At 35.8% G+C, this 21,790-nt stretch overlaps 1 protein-coding gene across 1 annotated transcript in view; it reads left to right on the top strand.

The window, feature by feature from the left end:
* ACSL5 (acyl-CoA synthetase long chain family member 5) overlaps positions 1-18,357 on the top strand; it is a 29,002-nt gene extending 10,645 nt beyond the window's left edge. The window contains exons 6-20 of the mRNA XM_026670754.2: positions 289-467; positions 2,099-2,131; positions 2,230-2,281; positions 3,750-3,823; positions 3,955-4,032; positions 4,920-5,054; positions 7,483-7,617; positions 7,933-8,028; positions 8,754-8,826; positions 9,087-9,175; positions 9,262-9,378; positions 10,713-10,856; positions 11,568-11,669; positions 16,589-16,660; positions 17,537-18,357. Of these exons, the coding sequence (XP_026526539.1) occupies positions 289-467; positions 2,099-2,131; positions 2,230-2,281; positions 3,750-3,823; positions 3,955-4,032; positions 4,920-5,054; positions 7,483-7,617; positions 7,933-8,028; positions 8,754-8,826; positions 9,087-9,175; positions 9,262-9,378; positions 10,713-10,856; positions 11,568-11,669; positions 16,589-16,660; positions 17,537-17,674 (1,517 nt within the window). The 3' untranslated portion in view covers positions 17,675-18,357. The remainder of the gene's footprint in view (positions 1-288; positions 468-2,098; positions 2,132-2,229; positions 2,282-3,749; positions 3,824-3,954; positions 4,033-4,919; positions 5,055-7,482; positions 7,618-7,932; positions 8,029-8,753; positions 8,827-9,086; positions 9,176-9,261; positions 9,379-10,712; positions 10,857-11,567; positions 11,670-16,588; positions 16,661-17,536) is intronic.
* Positions 18,358-21,790: the final 3,433 nt, after the last annotated feature.

The raw sequence follows: 21,790 nt of genomic DNA, 5'->3' as shown, positions 1-21,790 counted from the left end.
AAATTGGATCATAAAGTCATAATATGGCCTTGAGTCTCCTTTTTGATATCCCTGATGCTATCAAAAGTAGGCTGCCAAATCCTAACAGTACAAGCTACAAAGTAAAGTATATCCAACGTAGTTATTTAAACCATTACAGAGACAAATAGTTTATTATTAATAAGATGCTATTGACAAAAACATCAAGGGGAAGCATTCTAGTAAGCAAAACCTCTCCTTGTGTTATGTATTTCCTCATCTCCCAGCTGAAAATTAGATGAAACATACTAATTGTCTGTATTCTTTCAGCTGACATCTCAACAGTGATTTGTGATAAGCCTGAAAAAGCAGAGTCAATACTAGAGATCTGCAAGCAAGGAAAAATGCCACTACTAAAGACAATTATTTTGATGGATCTTTTTGATGACAGCCTAAAAGAAAAAGGAGTTAAATTGGGAATTGAAATACTTTATTTTCAAGCAGTTGAGGTATTGGATGGATTTTTCTAAGAAACCATTGCTTTGACTGAAACTGAGAATTAACCTTAAATCTACAAGAATAAATATGTTCACTACATTCCCCTTTGGTAATTTAATCTTGAGTCTTAGAACAAGTAATAGTAAACGTTATATTCAAAGACCACTAATGTATTCTAATACTTTTGAAAGAAGTTGAACTATTTGAACAATAGGATCTAAAAACATGCTACATGTATTCTTTTCTTCTAGTTTTTTTTATTAAAAAAAACTTGCTATATGTATTCTTTTTAGTTTTTTTTAACCAAATAGGATAATATTTTACCTATATAGTTTTGACTTCACTGGACATCATGCTGGACACATACCCATCCTATCTCTAGTCTTATATTCAATTTTACAAACATTATCAGGCAGATTGGGATGACTTTATAATATCTCTATTTTTTTTAATCTAATCATTAATATGCAGTCATTCATCTCTATTTTGCCTTGCAATATCAAATAAAGCAATACATTATATTGTATTGATTCTTAATAGCTATGATTCTCCCAGAATAGAAGCTTCATATAAGGATAAATTATGTGAAATTGTTACTTGAAATTTTACCATGACTTTAATATTAAAAAAATGTCTCTAACTCTTAACACTTTTATATAAGTAGGATTCCATATTAGGCCAACAGCCTTTTAATCCATGATTTTGTGTGACACAATGGACCAACAGAGGTCTTTTGGAGAAACTGGCAAAAGTAGTCTCTTCTACTATTTCCAATGTCTCACAATTAGGAAACATGCTATTAAGAGTATAGTTGTTAATGATTGTCTCCAGCTGTTTTACAATAGTCTATATTGGTACGCCATCATATCCCTAGCCATGAATTATATAATTCAAATTTTCATTATGTAATAAACTGTGGGTAGTCCTGAATTTATGATGACAATTGAGTCCAACTGCAAAGTAAGGCAGTTGTTAAGTGACCTGTGCCTCATTTAATGACCTTTTTTGTAATTATTAAGAAAATCACTACAGTTGTTAAATGCAGTCATTAAGGGAATCTGGCTTCCCCCATTGACTTGGTTTGCCAGAAGCTTCCTAGGAAGGTCACAAATGACAATCCCAGGACAATACATTGCCAAGCATCCAAAGTTCGATCACGTGACTGCAGGGATACCGCAGTCAATATGAGAACTGGTCATGTTATTTTTTCAGTGCTGTTGTAGCTGTGAACAGTTATTAAATGGTTGAATGGAAACTGAAAAAGGAGAGATTTAACCTGGAAATAAGGAGTGACAGTGAGAACAATGAACCAATGGAACAGCTTGCCCTCAATTGTGGGAGCGTCATCACTTGAGATTTTCAAGAAGAGATTGGACTGCCATTTGTCAGAAATGGTGTAGGGTCTCCCGCTTGGGCAGGGGGTTGGACTAGATGACCTCCAAGATCCCTTCCAACTCTGATTAACTGTTATCTGTTATCTGGTTGTAAGTCGATGACTACCTATATTTTTATTGGTCCTGAGTCTCCCCACATTTAGATATAAGGAGTTATCAGTTTAGACTTTTATTTATTTAGGAACATATCATTGAAAATATCTTTCTGAAGTTGTTTCAAGTGCATTTTTATTTCCTTCCCCATACAGGCATTAGGAAGAGAAAATTATAGCAAACCAATTGTAAGTACTAATTTTTCCCTTTGCTTATCAATTTTGCCTATTTATAACCAGGTGTAATATTAAATACCTCTCTGGATTAAATTGTTATCTCATTTCAGCCTCCCAAACCAGATGATCTTTGTGTTGTTTGTTTCACAAGTGGCACAACAGGTGGGTAATTTGAAGGAATGTTAGGCCATATGTCTTTTTTATTTAAGGAACGTTTGACCTAGACATAATAATATGTTTACTTTGAACAAAAATGCTTCCAATATAGCTGTGCTGAGATCGAGATTCAAAGGGCAAAAATGAATGCTGTCTTTGTACATAGCTCCAGTCAGATGTATCTTAAACCAAGTCTTTCACCATAATTGTATGTCAGTTACTGGAATTCAGAAAAAATGCAGGTCTTTTAAAGGTTTCTTAACAGAAGTAATGTGTATACTCTTAATCTGTTGTTCAGTTTTGTCCTTTCAATCTGGATCAGCCTTAATAACTGTTGGTGCTATTTATTTAGAAGATTTTGAAAGGCTATCCCATTTTGTACCTTTGAAAGGTATTACATAATTGCTGGATGGTTGGATTGTTCTTCAGATTTTGATCCTTTGAAACAGCAAATTGTCGTAGTTCAATAAGATAAAAATTAACCCTTTCAAAAATATGAAAAAAAATCTGAAATCTGAGTAGGATCAATTATCCCCTAATAAAAAGAGCTACTGAATCTTGTGAAAGATCAGATCAGGAATTTGTTTTAAAATATAATTTGTAAATGACTTAAAGGGCATAGTGCTTTGACAAAAATGATACTATAGTGGATGCCTATTTCGGTGGAGGGAAACTATTTAGAAGGTGCTGAAAAGTAAGTGTCCAATCTTCTATATTACTAATAGCAGGAGCTGCTAATAATTTTATTTTGCTAGCCACTATTTCTAATTTTCACAAAAGGTCTTCAATTTAGCTTATGAGCCATGGTGTCTCAGTGGTCAGAATGCAGTACTACAGGCTACTTCTGCTGACTATGGGCTGCCAGCAATTTGGCAGTTCAATTTTCACCAGCTCAAGGTTAACACAGCCTTCCATCCTTCTGAAGTCAGTAAACTGATGACCTAGATTATTGGAGGTGATATGCTTTAAACCCCTTAGAGAAGGCTATAAAGCACGGTGAAGCAATATGTAAGTAAGTGATATTGCTATTGCTGTTGATGCAGACATGAAAGTTGGCACTTATTTGGCATTTTATTGTGATTTTACTATTAAAATTATGCAATATATTATATAATTTAGAAGTCCTGAGTAATTTAATTGTAATCAAAAATTTTAAAAGTATGTAAACCTATTGGAGAAAAGATCTTGATTCCAAGTGCACTCAATTCTCATCAATCTACCCCAAACACCTGCTATTCTTTTATAATACTTTAAAACTTCAAGAACAAGAAATAGTGGGGCAGAGATGATGGCCACCACACTTAATTATATAACTAACGCTAATAATAGTTAATCATGCAGAGAATAGTGGGTGTTTCAGAGTAAAAGTTGGCAACATTTGAAAAAGCACAACCAATATGCTTTTAATCTAGATTGAGTTTAGTCCTCTAGTTTCTGAGAACCAATAATATATTTGTTCCAAATATCTTTTTAGGTAACCCTAAAGGAGCTTTGCTAACACATGGAAATGTTGTTGCAAATGCTGCTGCCTTCCTGAAGGTCATAGAAGTAAGTTGTAACATGTTTTTAACTGTTGTTAGTCCATGAATTTTAGAAGGGCAACTTTTGTTGTCATTTTAGAACAACTGAAGTAACCAGCACTATACTCCCAACTACTGATGTTTCTTTTCTTTCCCCAGAAAACTTCTGTTTATGATACATCAGAAGTAGCCATATCATACCTTCCTCTAGCTCATATGTTTGAAAGAGTAGTGCAGGTAAATGCCTTTCTAAGTTATATTTTCTAAGTTGTGTTTTTCCGCAAATCAAAGCTCTGTGGATTTTTATTGTATGTGCACTGCATATCTATCACACATCAATTGCAGAATTTCAGCTGCATTGTTGTGGCTCTCAAATTAGCTCCATTAAATTTTTGGTCCTTGCAGAACCACTGTATATCATGATTTTTCTTGATTTTCAAAAACTCTTATGAAGGTTAATTTAGGCAATACATGTCATTTAGAATTTAGACTTAGAATAACTTTGTCACTTTACATATATGCTAATCAGCATACATTAAAATGAAATTTCCTTGTATACAGTTCTCAAAAGGTCACCTCCAATGTACAAATGAATGAATGAATGAATGAGTAAACATTATGCACATCTTTACTCATGCACATACCTCCATATATTATATGACACAAAGAAACAACACAGTCTAGTTCGGGTGTATACATATACATGACAAAAAAATTAATATTGTGAGTTTATCAGATGGATGGCATGAGGAAAAAGCTCCTACAGAATCAGGTAATCCTGCTAGAAATACTTTGAAACCTCCTCCATTTCAATTTATGGTTTGCCTTTAATACCAAACACATGAAGATCTTATGTAGATTAGGTCCCATGGTTACAAGAAGGGCAAAACCAGCTCTTCTCAAATGTATGGGAATGATTGAACTGTTCATCACATCTTTAATTTATATGATGTGAAAGTGGTTTCCTAATAATACTCTTTGTTGTGATTATAATCAGTAGTCTCCTTTTCTCTGTAATCATATCATCTCTATCTAATTTGATTTCTGGATATCAGCTAACTCTTGCCAAATGGGAATACATAGGTTTGCAGAAGATTTAACTCAATTCTCTCATTGCTTTTTAGTCTACAGTGTACAGCTTTGGAGGAAGAGTGGGATTCTTCCAAGGTGATATTAAACTTCTTGTAGATGACATGAAAGCACTGAAGCCAACAATATTCCCAGTAGTGCCCCGGGTGCTCAATAGGATCTATGACAAGGTAAAACCATTGTTCTGATGCTAAACCATCTTCCCTTAAATGGCTACAGTTGCTAACAAAATATAGTTAGGTTTAGGTAAAGATAAAGGTTCCCCTTGTACATACATGCTAGTTGTTTCTGGCTCTAGGGCGCAGTGCTCATCTCTGTTACAAAGCCAAAGAGCCAGCACTGTTCGAAGAAGTCTCTTTGATCATGTGGCCAGCATGATATGCCATGAAAACCATGTATTGACAGAAATAGAAAAATATTTTTCCTGTTGTTACCCCCATAAATCTGGTCTAGAGAATTAAGGAGTTAGAAGAGAATATATGTAACCCAGGCCATGATCTAAGTGCTAGAGCCCACTGCAACTACATAGCCAAAAAGGCATTAAGAGTTGTTAACCTAATCCTACGTAGCTTTTTCTCTGGTAATATCACACTACTAACTAGAGCATACAAAACATTTGCTAGACCAATACTCGAATACAGCTCATCAGTCTGGAACCCACATTATGTATCTGATATTAGCACAACTGAGAAAGTCCAGAAATATTTCACAAGAAGAGTTCTCCACTCCTCTACTCGTTGCAGAATACCTTATGCCACCAGACTTGAAATTCTAGAACTAGAAAGCCGTCTTCGGTCTGATTTAAGCATGGTATATAAAATCATACATTGCAATGTCCTACCTGTCAATGAATACTTCAGCTTCAACCATAACAACACAAGGGCACACAATAGATACAAACTCAAAGTTAACCGCACCAAACTTGATTGCAGGAAATACGACTTCAGCAATAGAGTGGTCAATGTCTGGAATACTCTACCCGACTCTGTAGTTTCTTCCCCAAACCCCAAAAACTTTAACCTTAGACTGTCTACAATTGACCTCACCCCTTTCCTAAGAGGTCTGTAGGGGGCGTGCATAAGCGCACCAACGTGCCTACAATCCCTGTCCTATTGTTTCTCTTATTCTTCTTTTATTTTTCTTATATGTACCCATTTCATGTATTCACAACTATGTATACACTTATACTTATTATCTTGTAAACAATTGGCAAATCAAATAAATAAAAATAAAAATAAATAAATAAATGCCTGGAAGCTTGCTATTGGACAAATTATCCATTATACATATAGTGATAAATTGTATTTAAACATCATTTGAAGAGACAGTAAAAAAACTAAAAAGAAAACAAAAATGACAGAACACATCCTCTCCAGCAACCAATGCCCAGATAAGCAGGCATAAACACCTGACAAACAATCAAGCAGAAAATAATGCCCTAATCAAGGAACTATCAACGAGAAAGCCACATTACATCAACACTGGCTGGCAAGTGACTTTGTACAAACAAGGAGCAAACTTGCATTGATGATATTACTTGGGTAATGAGACACCTACAAACAAACAAACAAGTTCAGACAGTACCAATGACTCCACAATTAAGGGGTTCTTGGGAATGGTTTGAGAAAGGAAGAATTATAAGATTCATTGCTTGAGTTCATACCACAAATCTCTATATATAAAAGCAAAATACCACTCACACATCATCACAAAATCTCCAGAACCGTAAAGCCTACAAACTTGAAATTTGGCATGTATGTTCCTCTTGGCTTCTAGATGCTCACTAAGAAAGGATTTCGAAATGATTATCAGAGCATTAGTATTTTGTACATTATTATTAACATGCTGTGATGCTAAGGAGTTCTACTGCCCCTGCCCACCTGAAAAGAAATCTGTTCCAAATGCAAAACACAAGCAGAGGAGAGGAGTTTCAGTTTCAGTTTCACAGCAGCAACCAGCTTTAGTACAGAACATTGAGCTAAGCCATGCCCAGGCTCCTTGCTGTCCCCTTCTTGCTCACACAGCAAATACTGTTTCAGTTTCCATGTTTCAGTTTCCAACAGCACTCAACTCTCTCACACACTGACAGGATGCTAGGCAGATGAATACTAATGGATGCTGGTAGGCAGAGGCACAATTTCCCCCCCTTATTTTCCTCCCCCAAAACTAAGCCTGATCACATAGTTTCGTAACAAAGCATGGGTAAAGAACTAGATAAGCTATATTTTACATGATTTGTTAAACAAATCACAACTAGTTTGCTTTAAATAATATATAATAGTTATTTGAAAACTACAGTAGTTGGATTTGTAAATCAAACAAAGCACATTATCCTTTAGGATATTCATTCAAATAACCCGATGTAGTCGGATTCGGGTTTTCTCTAATCACTTTTAATTAACCACTTGATACAGCAAGAAAGTTTTAAACAAATTCACCAGTTTTCTGGATTTGGCAGTCAGCTGTATTAACATTCCATTCCCATTAGAAAAATAATTGGTTATATGGAAGCACTGGTATCAATGCATACCATAAGTAGGAACCAAGTTTATTTTTGTGAAAAATCAAGTTCTTATTATGTGAACTAACCTTTTTCAGGTTCAAACTAGTACCCAAACAAGATTTAAGCGACTGTTGCTAAATGTTGCTGTAAACAGAAAACTTGCTGAGGTGAAACAGGGCATTATCCGAAACAATAGCGTATGGGACAAACTAGTATTCAACAAAGTTCAGGTATATGTTCCTCTTTACATTTTATTTAATTATTTGTTACTACATGTATATGTTGCCTATCTCTCCAGAGGCAACTCTAGGTGACTTACAATCACTCAATTAAAATGCAATGTAAAACATTAAAGCAATAAATAGGGATATTAAATTTAAATTTAAAATTCAGTTAAAATAAAATTGACCAGGATGGGAGGAGGTGGGGTGTGATCTAATCTACTTTGGTCAAGATTAATATGTACAAGGCATGTTATATAAAATTTATGCTATTGTTTCTTTTGAAGACGCTTCACATCCTGATTCTTTTTTATTGCTTGACAGCAAGTCACAGGTGGAAAGCTGAATCTAATAGTAACTGGTGCTGCTCCAATATCTCCATCTATCCTAATGTTTTTCAGAGGAGTCTTTGGCTGTCATGTAAGTGTAGAATTCTGAAGGGATGGGTTCAGCTTTCCAGTTCTGTTAATATGTGAATTCTGTTAATATGTGAATTTATAACTTTGTGGATTGAGTTTGGTTGAGCAACTGCTTTATTAAGTTATTGTTTTTTTAAACAGGCCTATCAACAAAAGCTCTGATAATAGTGGGATCACTAGTATTGTTGAAAAGCTAACATTGTGGTCAATAAAAAGCCACCCATTCCTTGGCTTTTCTCTTTAAAAATAAGTGAGCAGTAGGCACAAGCTGATTGGTTTTCTCTTTCCCATATCCCCAAAATGCTGATTGTAGTTTGTAGTTTGATGAAGATTTACATTTTTTGATCTTCTTAACCTAAGAGCATTTTCTTACTGCTGCTTCCACTGCCATGGGAGTACTGTTATATTTGTTTCATTGATTCGATTTGTATGGCCATCCATCTCAGCAAATGACTCTAGGCAGTGAACAAACTTCAAATAAATTGAAAGCAAACTGTCATCAATGCCACAAAAATTAAAATACACAGCAGCAGACAAAGATAACACTATTAATGGTTGTTAACACAACCAGAAGATGAGACCATTTATTTTGACAATGTAGGGTTAGACTGTAATTTCTGCCAGAGATTTAATATTAAAACAATCTTGTCAGGATCTATGTTAAAAACACAGAATTGCAGTGAATCTCAGGAACTGTATAAATTAAACTTTTGTCTTCCTAATAAGATTGTAGAGGCATATGGTCAAACAGAATGCACAGCTGGCTGCACAGTCACAATGCCTGGAGATTGGAACGGAGGTGGGTTTCTTAAATTTTCATGTTAGGATCTTTTAGAACTGAGGGAATTATTTTGGAAATATCTGAGTTATGGTGGTTTTCAAATGAGAGTCAGAAGATAATATTAAAGTATGCTTCTAGTTTAAGTGCATGTAGGATTTTCCATTGGGAACCACAGCTTTTAATTCTTTTAATCCTATTCTAATAAATTTTACAAAATTTATTCAAAAAACCACTAGTCACAATGATTGTCACACTCTGTTTTGGGTTGTGTTCTTTAGGTTATGTTGGACCCCCTTTACCCTGCAATATCATAAAACTTGAAGATGTTCCAGAAATGAATTATTTTGCATCTGACAACACAGGGGAAGTAAGTATATTTTTTCTAATATAACATTATCTGAATTTATCTTTTTGAACCAAAACAATTGAATAGTAACTGTGTGCATTTCATAGGTCTGTATTAAAGGGACAAATGTATTCAAAGGTTATCTGAAAGACCCTGAGAAAACAGCAGAAGCATTGGATAACGATGGATGGCTTCATACTGGAGATATTGGAAAATGGATGCCGGTAAGAAATTAATAATGGAATGTTTTGGTTTCTACGTTGTACTGTCAATAATTGTAGCAAGTAAGTTATAGAAAATATATCTTAAACTGTTTTCAGGTGCTTAAAAGTATTTCTTTGCAAAGAGAATTACTATTATATTTGGAATATTTAAGATAAAATGAGATCATACCAAAGGTAGACTTAGTCTTCATAATTCCTTCTGTTTGTACAATAATATGGATGACCTTAAATAGGAGCAATGTTTGATGTTATGAAATATGAAATATGACTTTTAAGTTTTGAGTTTGGTAATGATAGTTCTCTGAAATGGTTCATACATTTCTTTTACTTATAAACTCTGTTTTCAGTTGCTTCCATTTTCTTCCCCATCAATACATACATGTGATATATACATTACATATACCCAATGAACCAACCAACCAAAGTAAATCTTAGAAAGAAAAATATAACATCTGTATAATGTCTCTTGATTGGAAAAATCCCTGGATATTGTTATTTTTTGTTAAGATCTGAAGTGGTAGAAAGGCAGAATATATTTCAAGAATATGTACCTTATTTAGTGCCCAAAGTTCATTAGATTTTTGGCTGGTATTTTTTCTTCATTTTCTGTCAGTTGAGACAAGCCTAGTAATCAGTAGTCAGTAGGAGTAAAACAAACTCCTTAATACAACCTTATTTATAATGGTTAATTTATAGACTTGTATAGCAACTAAAGATCATATGAAGATTTCAAATATTAACTCATGACACAACATAATTGTGACCACCTTAATGTTAATTGTAGGTCATCATGGCCCAACGTATAACTGATTCTGACAAAAATAAAGGGCACCTTAACTTGGTGTTTGGAAGTCTGGCTCAGAAGTCTGTGTGTGTAAAAGTAGTAATTGCAAGTTGAAATGAAGTTCTCTGTAACTACATATGTTACAAACACAGATTGATCTTGGAGATTAATGCTTCCTTTGCATGCTAAGTAGTTTCTTATATTAACTATTAAAGCAGTAAATATTTGGAGGCCATTTAAGGTAGGGAAAAATCAGTGCCTAAAATACCAATTTCTGGGTCTTTTAGCAAAAGAAACTGACATCAGTTTCCAATATTGAATGGGAATGCTTTCGGAAACCTTAAAAGCTGGGTAGTGAGTGGATAGATATTGTAATTACCTTCTAAATCTTGCATCTTACAAAACCTGAATTTTAGGTATTAAGCAATCATGCATCATTATTAAAATAAGCTCCTCACAAGCATAACAGGGCACAGTAAGAACATCTGTAACTGATTCCATTTTTTGTTGTATGAATTATCAATCCCCATTTTATTACATTCTTTTGTAGAATAATACATTGAAGATAATTGACAGAAAAAAGAATATCTTCAAATTATCCCAAGGAGAATATATTGCACCTGAAAAGATTGAAAACGTATATATCAGAAGTCCTTCTATAGCACAAGTATTTGTGCATGGAGATAGCCTTCAGGTAACAATATGTTCCTTTGGGAGTTCTACCTTGACTCCCAAAGGCTGTTCTCTCCATTGCAATATTACTTTTCAGTTTTTAATTATGGCTTTCAAATAAATGACACGCTCAAACAATTTTTCTTCAAACATGACATCTCTTCCCCAAAAAAGGAGGGATTTTGTATGTGTTAGAGCAGGGGTCGGATTCAAAAATCCCAGCAACCGGTTCGCTGTCCGGTTGCTGAGTGGGCATGGACATGGTGGGTGAGGCCTACCACAACTTTGTTTCCGGCTTCAGGTGGGCCTCCAGTGCCCGGGGGAGGCCATTTTTGCTCTCCTAAGGGTCCAGAGGCTTCCCCTGGGCCTCTGGGAGGGCCAAAGCAGCCTCACCCAGCCTCTGGAGGCCCTCTGAAAGCCAGAAACAGGCCCATTTCTAGACTTCCAGAAGGCTTGCTTTCCCTCTCCCAGAGCCTCCGCACAGACCCTGCACTTATCTCAATTGAAAATGGGCTGCATGGAGACTCCTGGGAGGGGAGGGAGGGAGGGGCGGGGCCAGCCAGTCCTTTAAAATACTGGTTCAGCGAACCAGCTGTTACTTTAACATCCGGTTCGCCCAAACCAGTCCAAACCGGCAGAATCCCACCCCTGTGTCAGAGAATATATTGACGATAAATACTTTCTTTTCTAAATTGACTAAAATCTAAATATGTTCTTTGCCTCCTACAAACAGTCTTTCTTGGTGGGTATTGTAGTTCCTGATGAAGAAACTCTTCCAGCATTAGCAGAAAACCTGGGAGTAAAAGGTTCATTTGAAGATCTTTGCAAAAATTCAGTAAGTGGACATACATTTTACATATAAAGAATTAAAAATTCCTTAATTTGTAAGATGAAAATGTTTGAGCTAAATTTTATAGTTAAATGTTATATAGGTTCACAAGTCATACAAGCTACAATATGGTTTATTTGATTTTGAATGAACATATTATAAAGACATCCACTGTAGCTTGGAAAATATAGTTCAGTGGTTTCAACAGGGAAACTATGATGCTTTAGCATAATGTATAAAATGTGTCAGTATACACAATAGGAAAAAATGCATGATCTGAAATATCATTACTTATCAAATCATCAGAGCAAGAATCATTTAATGACTTTTACATTTATTTATGCCATAAAAATTGTCTACTTGCAGATTGAATTTAAACAAAATAACTAGAAATGGGAGAAAAAAGGTTGTCCAATAGAACAGTGATCCTAAACCTTTCGCATTCCAAAGTGGCACTGTAGAATGAACTGAGAGTTTATGACTTCCAGTGATGACATCTTAGGTGCTGCAGAGCGAGAGGACTAGCTCTGTCCTTTAACTCTGATTTTTCCATGATCGGGAAGTTTGGAGAGCAACGTGAAGCAGAGGGGACCCCAAGGGTGTGGTGGGGAGGGAGCCAGCCTCCTGCTACACTGAAGGATTTCCCTCGATCCTGACGCGGAGAGTGTCCTGCCCTGTCATACTGACATGGGAGACTCAAAACCGTGACTAGTCACAAATGAAGAGGAAGGAATAAATGTAAAGAGTGGACTGTGACATTTGGAAAGAATCCCATATCACTATAGACTTGATCGAACTCCTAAAGTGAGTAACTTTCCAGAGATTCTTGGCAGAGGATGAAGCTCCAGGGGGAGGGCTTTAACCCCCAAAAGTGGCAACCTGAAAGAAAAAGCAGTAATCTAAAGAACTCAGGAAAGCCGAAAAGAGAGAATAGAAGACTTTAAGCCTGAGAGGGAGGGAAAGGAGAATCCAGTGGTTTAATTCGTCTGCTGCTGAAAGCAACAAAGTATTGGCTGTGTGGCTGTGCGGAGTAAAACTGGAAGAAGTTTGAAGCAGAAAGAGGACGGAAGAGGAGAGCTCCGGAGGTGATTGTGGATTGTGGATTTGTTTGAGAAAAGCTCTGCAAGCAGAGGGAGGAAGTGGACAGCCTCAGGAGCTTAGACAACAATAAGGCAATTTAGGAAGATTTAGAGAAACCTGTGAAAGACCGGAGGAACAAACTGTAGAACCACCGAACTTAATAATTGAACAAGCAGGAGACCTAAAGATACTAACAACGGAAGGAAATTGGACTATTAGCCGAAACAGAACTGGAAACAAACACTCTAACATCAAGTAACTTTGTAATAATTGGACGTTAAGTCTCTTAAAAAATTAACTGTAAAATAACTGGTTCAATATATTAAGTGTTTTGAAATATCAAATATAATATTGATATATAAATATTTGTATTAATTTTAAAGATTGAGATACCTTTAGGAAATATAGATAAAATATAGATAAGTTTTATTAAATTTATAGGATTAATCTATAATTAATTTATATTAAATTATATTTATATTGAATGCCAAATATAAACTGTAGAAGACAGACAGACTTTTTGGATGAATGGATGGATAGATAGATAGATAGATAGATAGATAGATAGATAGTTGGATAGATAGATAGATAGATAGATAGATAGGTAGGTAGGTAGGTAGGTAGGTAGAAAGACAGGCAGGCAGGTAGGTAGGTAGGTAGGCAGGAAGGCAGACAGACAGACCTTTTGTATGGATGGATGGATGGATGAATAGATAGACAGACAGGCAGGCAGACAGACAGACAGACAGACAGACAGACAGACAGACAGATAGCAGCGGCACTTTGGGAAAGGAAAGCAAAACCACCACCACCGCATTTAAGGCACCGGCTCTGGAGCAGTTCAACAGTCAATGGGGTGAGCCTGCAGTGCCTGCACCTTGAACGCCTCCCTGCTGCCTCTTAGCGCCCCTCCTAAGGCATCCCACCACCCCCAGGGGGCAGTACTGCCTACTTTGGGAACTACTGATTTACAGGATAGTAACAGCAGAGGTGGCCTTGGGCTTCCAGATTGGAAAATATACCATAAGGCGGCAATACTTGTATGGATTGGATTAATCTAAGGAAAAAAAGAATATTAACCATAGAAAGGCATGACATACAAAGAGGATAGCATGAATTCCTGTGGAATAAAGAAAGGAAACCGTATCTATACTTCTATAGACATAAAATAAGAAATGTGCTAATACATTCATGAAGATAAATAAAGAATAAATATTATTTGAAAATTCCAAAGTGGGTATCTCCCTTGGAAGCAGTAATCCACCCCAATATAACGGAGGTTAAGAAAACAGCCAGGTATAGGGAAATTTTAGATGACTAAGGAAACTTAAAGAGTAGACAGAAATTGGAAGAGCAGGGAATAAAACTGGATTGGTGGACCTATATGCAAATTCAAACAAGATATAAAAAAGACAGTGAGGAATTTGGAATAGATAATGAATTACAAAAACTAGATAAAGTCTTGATTGGCCCAGATGATAAATTATTATCAACGTTATATAAACATTTATTAAAAATTGAAAGAACAGAAGAAATTGTGAAAGGAATGATGTTTGCATGGGATAGGAACGTTGAACATACGATTGATCTGGAAGAATGGGAAAAGATTTGGAATGTGAATTATAAAAGAACAAAATCGGTGGCATGTAAGGAAAACCAACATAAAATGTTCTATCATTGGCATTTGGCACCCTTAAGACTGGCTAAGATCTACCCAAATTTAAAACCAAATTGTTGGAAGTGTGGACAACAACAAGGTACCTTCTTTCATTCTTGGTGGACATGCCTCAAAGCGAAAAAATACTGGAAAATGATTCAAATGTGGTTGAAGAGTTAACTAAAAATAAAATTGATTTTGTCCCGGAATTATTCCTTTCAGGAATAATTAAAAAAAAACTATAACAGAAAGACAAAATATCTTATGTTACATATATTAACAGCAGCAAGAATTTCATATGCTCAGTACTGGAAGAAAAACTCCACACCACCTGAAGGCTTAATAATGTTTAGAGTGTGTGGAAATGGATAAATTGACTATGGAATTAAAAAGGAAAGCAGACACAGAATGCAGTATGGGAAACATGGTTTATTTGGATTGATAATAGATATAAGAATAGAACATGTAAATAATGTATATAATAGATAAGAGGGTATGAAAGTATTGTGTATTATAAGTTTTGATACAACACATAAATGTATATATAATGTCACAGCGCTGTTTAATAACTATTGGTATTATGTATCAATGGAAAAATACTCAATAAAGCATTATGAAAGAGAGTTTATGTACAGTTTACATGTTTATATCACTTTGCATTGTTTTTATATATTTTGTATTAACATTTGCACTTTGAGGAGCATTATAATCTTCCATGGAGTTGTTCAGCACAAAACTGATAGATTGTTGGGTGTTAATCTAGAAACTAGCAAAGACCTTGCACTGTATTTAGCTCAGAATAGGCCAGAGCAGGAGTGTCAAACTCGCAGCCCATGGGCCAGATGTGGCATGTGCTGGCCATGCCCACTCTGGTTTAGTGAAGGGGGAAAAAGTCACGATATGTCACGTGAAAACGTGATGTGACACTGCGAGTTTGACACTCCTGGGCCCGAGGTATCTTGTGGAAATTGTAGCTTGGGACTATAATAACCAGTATACCTCAACTGACTATTTGTTATAGGTGGTCCTTGATTGAAGATTATAACTGAGATTAGAATTTCTGTTGCTAAACAAGGCACTTGTTAAGTGAGTTGTGCATGACTTTATGACCTTTTTTGCCACAGTTGTTAAGTGAATCATGGGGTTATGTGAATCTGGCTTCCCTCATTGACTTTGCTTGTTAGAAGCCAGCTGTGAAGGCAATTGCGTTGCCTTGAGATGCTGCAATTGTCATAAATATATGCTAGTTGACAACTGCCCACATGATCATAGGGATGTAGCGATGCTTGTAAGTGCAAGAACTGGTTGCAAGTCACTTTTTCAATGCCGTTGTTATTTGAACAGTCCTAAATGAATGACTGTAAATTGAGGATTACCTGCATGTTTTCTGTATCTATGTAACATGAGTTGATAGTTCTTGATATCTCTAATATAAAGAAATAAAATGTCTTTTAATTGAGAAAAGCAAACCTGTAAAGAAAATACGAAAGACTGGTGTAAACCAAATTCATTTTAATCAGTGGTGATATTCTACTGGTTCAACCAAGTTCTGGGGTACCAGTAGCGCCGGAGAGCAGCAGAGACCGAACCAGTTCTCTAAGATGCTCTGCTGTTGGGGCCACCCCTTCGCCCAGGCTCCCATACTGACCTTTATGTGCTGCTTTTGAAGCGCAGCTCTTTTTTTGCGGCACAGCAGATTGCCGCACGTCAGCTGCTGAAGTGACAGGGAGAGTGCAGGATTGCAGGAGGTGAGTCAGAAAGCCTCTGTGCCTGCGCAAAGTATGTGTCTGGTGCATGCGTGCACAAAGCATGCCCACCAAGCCACGCCCATCAAACCAGTGGTAAACTTTTTTGAAACACACAACTGATCTTAATGGATTAAGGTATGAAAGAAACAATTTTCATGAATATGTTGACTAGAAAAAATAATTTATAGAGGTAATTTTAATGACATGTTTTAGCATTTATCCTACAAGCATTTCAAGTGCAAAGTTTGAATTCCTTTAATTGTTATACCATTCAGAAAGATTACTCAGGTTTACTACTTGTTTTTTGTTGTTTTGAATGTCATTTTCAGGCTATATTTTGACTTACACTTTCAAAAAGCAATTTTATCTACATTTAGGTTAGTATTTTTAAATTTTTAAAGTGATAACAGTTAACAGTTAAACTCCATTTTTGTTTTAAGGTAGTGAAAAATGCTGTATTGATGGAAATGAACAATTTGGGAAAAGAAGCTGGCCTTAAGACCTTTGAACAAGTAAGTAATTATCTAGGAAATTGCTGAAGATGATGGGTTTTGTAAGGAATTCAAAGAAGAATCAGTGAAGAAACTATTCCTTTCTCTATATTAAATTTCACTGATGAACACCTGAAAGTTATGCCGTCCCTAAATTCCCCTTCTACTTTGCCCTCCTGAGATTTGATATGCGAGATGAAGATTTGTATAATCATTTTATTCATATTGAAAAGATGCTTGATTTTATAAACAGAAAAGTCCTATAATAGCTATTGGGAACAGACTCTAATAATACCAGGATATGTTTGGTGATGATAACCCTTCACATATATTATGATTCCTAGACGTTTTAATGAGATCAAATTGATCTTATCTTTTACAATGGGTTTCCAAAAGACTTCAGAATTCTTAATGGCATATGTCTGATATTCTGAAACACACAGTTTGAATCTCCATTCTTGGCCTTTGACAAATGGTACACAATTAATACAATAATAACTATGTTTTGGAAGAATTCTTGGAAGGTAATGCTTCATTTCCCATATTATTCCAAACTGAGATAGCCCTTGGACCCAAATTATGAGTATAAATTCAGTGGAATCTAAATATACCATAAATATGAAAATGAAATGCTATAGACCACGGGTATCAAACTCATGGCATCACATTGCTGTCACGTGATGTTTTGTGAAGTTTTTCCCTTTGTGGAGCTGGGGTGGGCATGGCCTGCGCATGATGTATCTGGCCCATGGGCCTCCAGTTTGACAGCCCTGCTATAGACTGTCCCCTCAGTTATGCTATTCTTTGATTTAACATTTGTCAGTAAAATGGTAACTGCCTACATGGTAGTTATATACATCAAACATTTTTTATTGTGACAAAATATTTTTCCACCAGGTGAAATACATCTACCTTCATCCAGAACTGTTTACAGTTGAAAATGGACTCTTAACCCCAACACTAAAATCAAGAAGACCAGACCTTGTCAAATGCTTCAGGAGTCAAATTGATGCTCTTTATGCTTCTGACATGTGAAGGAATGAAGGCCACCTTGATTTGAACATACTGACAGGAGATTATGAAAGTGCCTAACTGGCAAAGGAAACTCCTAAAAGAAACCAATAAACATAGTATATGTGTATTGTTAGGAGGTTAGAGAGTCCCATTTAGAGTTACATGCCCAGGAAGACAAAGCAGACTGCACTGGCTTCAATTGTTTAAAACCACTGGGGAAACTACATTTTCTTTTATTGTATGCTAAATTGTTTAAAAACATATTAAAAACTGAGCTTAATGGAAAACATTGAATTCTATCACACAAAGAGAACACAATGGCATTGTACTTGTTTGTTTGAATTGTTATGGCAATACACTAACTACATAACAATGATAATGTAATGTATAATATTTTGATTCTGTCATATCTTAAAAATTGTAAAATACACTTCATTTACCTATGGGATGTATTACTTACCATTAATTGTATGTATGTTTTAAATTGGTATATCCAATTCCGCTAAAGTACAAAATGACTATATTTCCTAACTGAAATTTTCATATGAAAAATAAAAACCTAGTAAAAGAAAATATCCAAAATATTTGTCAATTTATCTATATAAAAAGACATTTGGAATATCATGGTTAATTAACTCATGGTTAATTTTAATTTTACAATGGGTTGACACTGTAGCCAAACAAACCACATGATATAATGACCTAAATATAAATAAAATAAGATAAACAATTTTTTCTTTGTACATAACTAATTTATTTCATTGGAACCTAGATAGAATAAGTAAATACACTGTTTATTTGCAATAATTAATTCTTTATAATAATTTTGACAGGTTCAGAATTGTTTTCAATTTCTGGAATGTCATAATTCTAATTTATAGTTGTAATCTAATTAAAATTTAATAACCTTTTGGTTAAATAGGGTATATATTATATTTCTCACTTATTAAGCATTGCAAGATAGTCTATTTCACAGTCACAAATGGATAATTTAAAATATTTTCTATACTATTACAGACCTGAGATTATTTTCAGGAAGTACAATGCATCAGGCATCGTTACCAATCACAGGTGTTAAAATAAGGTTCAGTACAATTTCAGGAAAAGAATTAATGGAAAATATAGGTATGTTTTTGTTGTTATAGCAAAGGGAATTACATTTAACAAGATAACACTCAAATTTTTTAGTAGTAAAATTTTTGAACAAATTTAGACAATCAACAATGTAAACAGAACGAAAGGGCTATTTTCAATGCCACGATAGTGCCATTGCATATTGTTGACTTGAAATAGGCCTGTAGGGTGGCTCATCTGCATTTAGGCTAAAACAATATTTTATCACCTTGAAGCCATAATTTTTGGTACCCTGAACATCATGTTCTGAATCACGGAAAACAGCAATAGTTTCTACTAGCCATTGGAACTTGCATATACAGGTGAAACTCGAAAAATTAGGATATTGTGCAAAAATTCATTTATTTCAGTAATGCAACTTAAAAGGTGAACCTAATATATGAGATAGACTCATTACGTGCAAAGCAAGATAGTTCAAGCTGTGATTTGTCATAATTGTGATGATTATGGCTTACAGCTCATGAAAACCCCAAATCCACAGTCTCAGAAAATTAGAATATTGTGAAAAGGTTCAATATTCTAGGCTCAAAGTGTCCCACTCTAATCATCTAATTAAGCCATAACACCTGCAAAGGGTTGCTGAGCCTTTAAATGGTCTCTCAGTCTGGTTCAGTAGGAAGCACAATCATGGGAAAGACTGCTGACCTGACAGTTATGCAGAAAACCATCATTGACACCCTCCATAAGTAGGGAAAGCCTCAAAAGGTAATTGCACAAGAAGTTGGATGTTCCCAAAGTGCTGTATCAAAGCACATTAATAGAAAGTTATGTGGAAGGGAAAAGTGTGGAAGAAAAAGGTGCACAAGCAGCAGGGATGACCGCAGCCTGGAGAGGATTGTCAGAAAAAGGCCATTCAAAAGTGTTGGGGACTTTCACAAGGAGTGGACTGAGGCTGGAGTCAGTGCATCAAGAGCCACCACACACAGATGGATCCTGGACATGGGCTTCAAATGTCGTATTCCTCTTGTCAAGCCGCTCCTGAACAACAAACATCAGAAGCATCTTACCTGGGCTAAAGAAAAACAGACCTGGTCTGTTACTCAGTGGTCCAAAGTCCTCTTTTCTGATGAGAGCAACTTTTGCACCTCATTTGGAAACCAAGGACCCAGAGTCTGGAGGAAGAATGGAGAGGCACACACTGAAAGATGCTTGAAGTCCAGTGTGAAGTTTCTAGTCTGTGTTGATTTGGGGAGCCATGTCATCTGCTGGTGTTGGTCCACTGTGCTTCATTAAGTCCAGGGTCAACGCAGCCGTCTACCAGATTTTGGATCACTTCATGCTTCCTTCTGCAGATGAGCTTTATGGGGATGCTGACTTCATTTTCCAGCAGGACTTGGCACCTGCCCACATTGCCAAAAGCACCAAAACCTGGTTCAATGACTGTGAGATTACTGTGCTTGATTGGCCAGCAAACTTGCCTGACCTGAACCCCATAGAGAATCTATGGGGCATTGCCAAGAGAAAGATGAGAGACATGAGACTGAACAATGCAGAAGAGCTGAAGGCCACTATTGAAGCATCCTGGTCTTCCATAACACCTCAGCAGTGCCACAGGCTGATAGCTTCCATGCCACACCGCATTGAGGCAGTAATTGCTGTAAAAGGGGCCCAAACCAAGTACTGAGTACATCTGCATGCTCATACTTTTCAGAGGTCCGATATTGTTCTATGTGCAATTCTTGTTTTATTGATTGCATGTAATATTCTAATTTTCTGAGATTGTGGATTTGGGGTTTTCATGAGCTGTAAGCCATAATTATCTCAATTATGACAAATCACAGCTTGAACTATCTTGCTTTGTTCTGAAGCAATTCATAAAAGTTGTTCCTATACATTTTCACATTGCTAATGTGATACAGTTCTGTTTAATGTCACTGTTGAAAAGTATTTTCTATTTAATTCAGTTCTGTTTAACGTCACTTTTGAATAGTATTTATTATTTTCTGTTATTGACAGCACTTTCTCTGATCTGTCTTCTCTGAAAGACAAGTACTAAACTTTCATTTTTGCATGAAGTTACAGGCCAATAGCCTTTTTAGAAATGTAAACTATAAAGTGTAGAGGGACACTGAGCTTGTCGATCAGAAAGGTCAGCAGTTCGGCGGTTCGAATCTCTAGCACCGTGTAATGTAGTGGACTCCCATTACTTGTTCTAGCTTCTGCCAACCTAGCAGTTCGAAAGCATGTAAAAATGCAAGTAGAAAAATAGGGACCACTTTGGTGGGAAGGTAACAGCATTTCGTGCACCTTCGGTGTTTAGTCATGCTGGCTACATGACCACAGAGACGTCTTCAGAGAGCACTGGCTCTTCGGCTTTGTAACGGTGATAAGCACTGTCCCCTACAGCCGGAAATGACTAGCATGTATGTGTGAGGGGAACCTTTACCTTTACCTAAGTGTAAATTAGATGCAGCTATAGTAGTTTGTGCCACCAAAGTGTCCTGGCAATGTGTGTCAGACAAGTGAAATGTACTGTCAAAATTCCTACAGAATTGGTAATTTGCTTCTCTATGAATTGTCTTCTGCAATATTAGTTATGCTTCCCCCAGTTTTCTTGACTTTCTGCCACTTTTTATACTTAAGTGGTAGTTGAGGATTTATTTATTGAGCACAATAAACTTTAAGATGTGTGGACTTAAATTCTTAGAATTGTCCAACCACTATGTTTATTGGGGAATTCTACAACTCCATACTTTGTATACTTATCAAATTGGAAAAGCACTGATGTAGAGAAATTTATTTCTTACCTTGAGGAGGTGGGAAAGATAAAATGGTTTATCAAACACGAAGAGTAGAAAGAACAGCCATACATTGGCCTATTGTCTTTAAAAAGAGTGTGCAAAAGTTTTGGACAAGCTTTCAATATATATTTCAATTAAACAATGAAGTGGCAGTCCTGGAATCCCTGTGATGTTTGGTATTTGATGTGGCCTACTTGAAGATATAGAAGAATTGCAATCAAATTACATTTCTCTATTTCAAGTTTTTATATTTTTTTTAATG

The sequence above is a fragment of the Notechis scutatus genome, chromosome 4 (genome assembly GCF_049901735.1).
Source record: "Notechis scutatus isolate UNSWTSFEM ecotype Mainland chromosome 4, rNotScu1.2, whole genome shotgun sequence".
NCBI classification, from domain to species: Eukaryota; Metazoa; Chordata; class Lepidosauria; order Squamata; family Elapidae; genus Notechis; species Notechis scutatus.
This window is presented reverse-complemented; position numbering and strand designations above follow the sequence as displayed.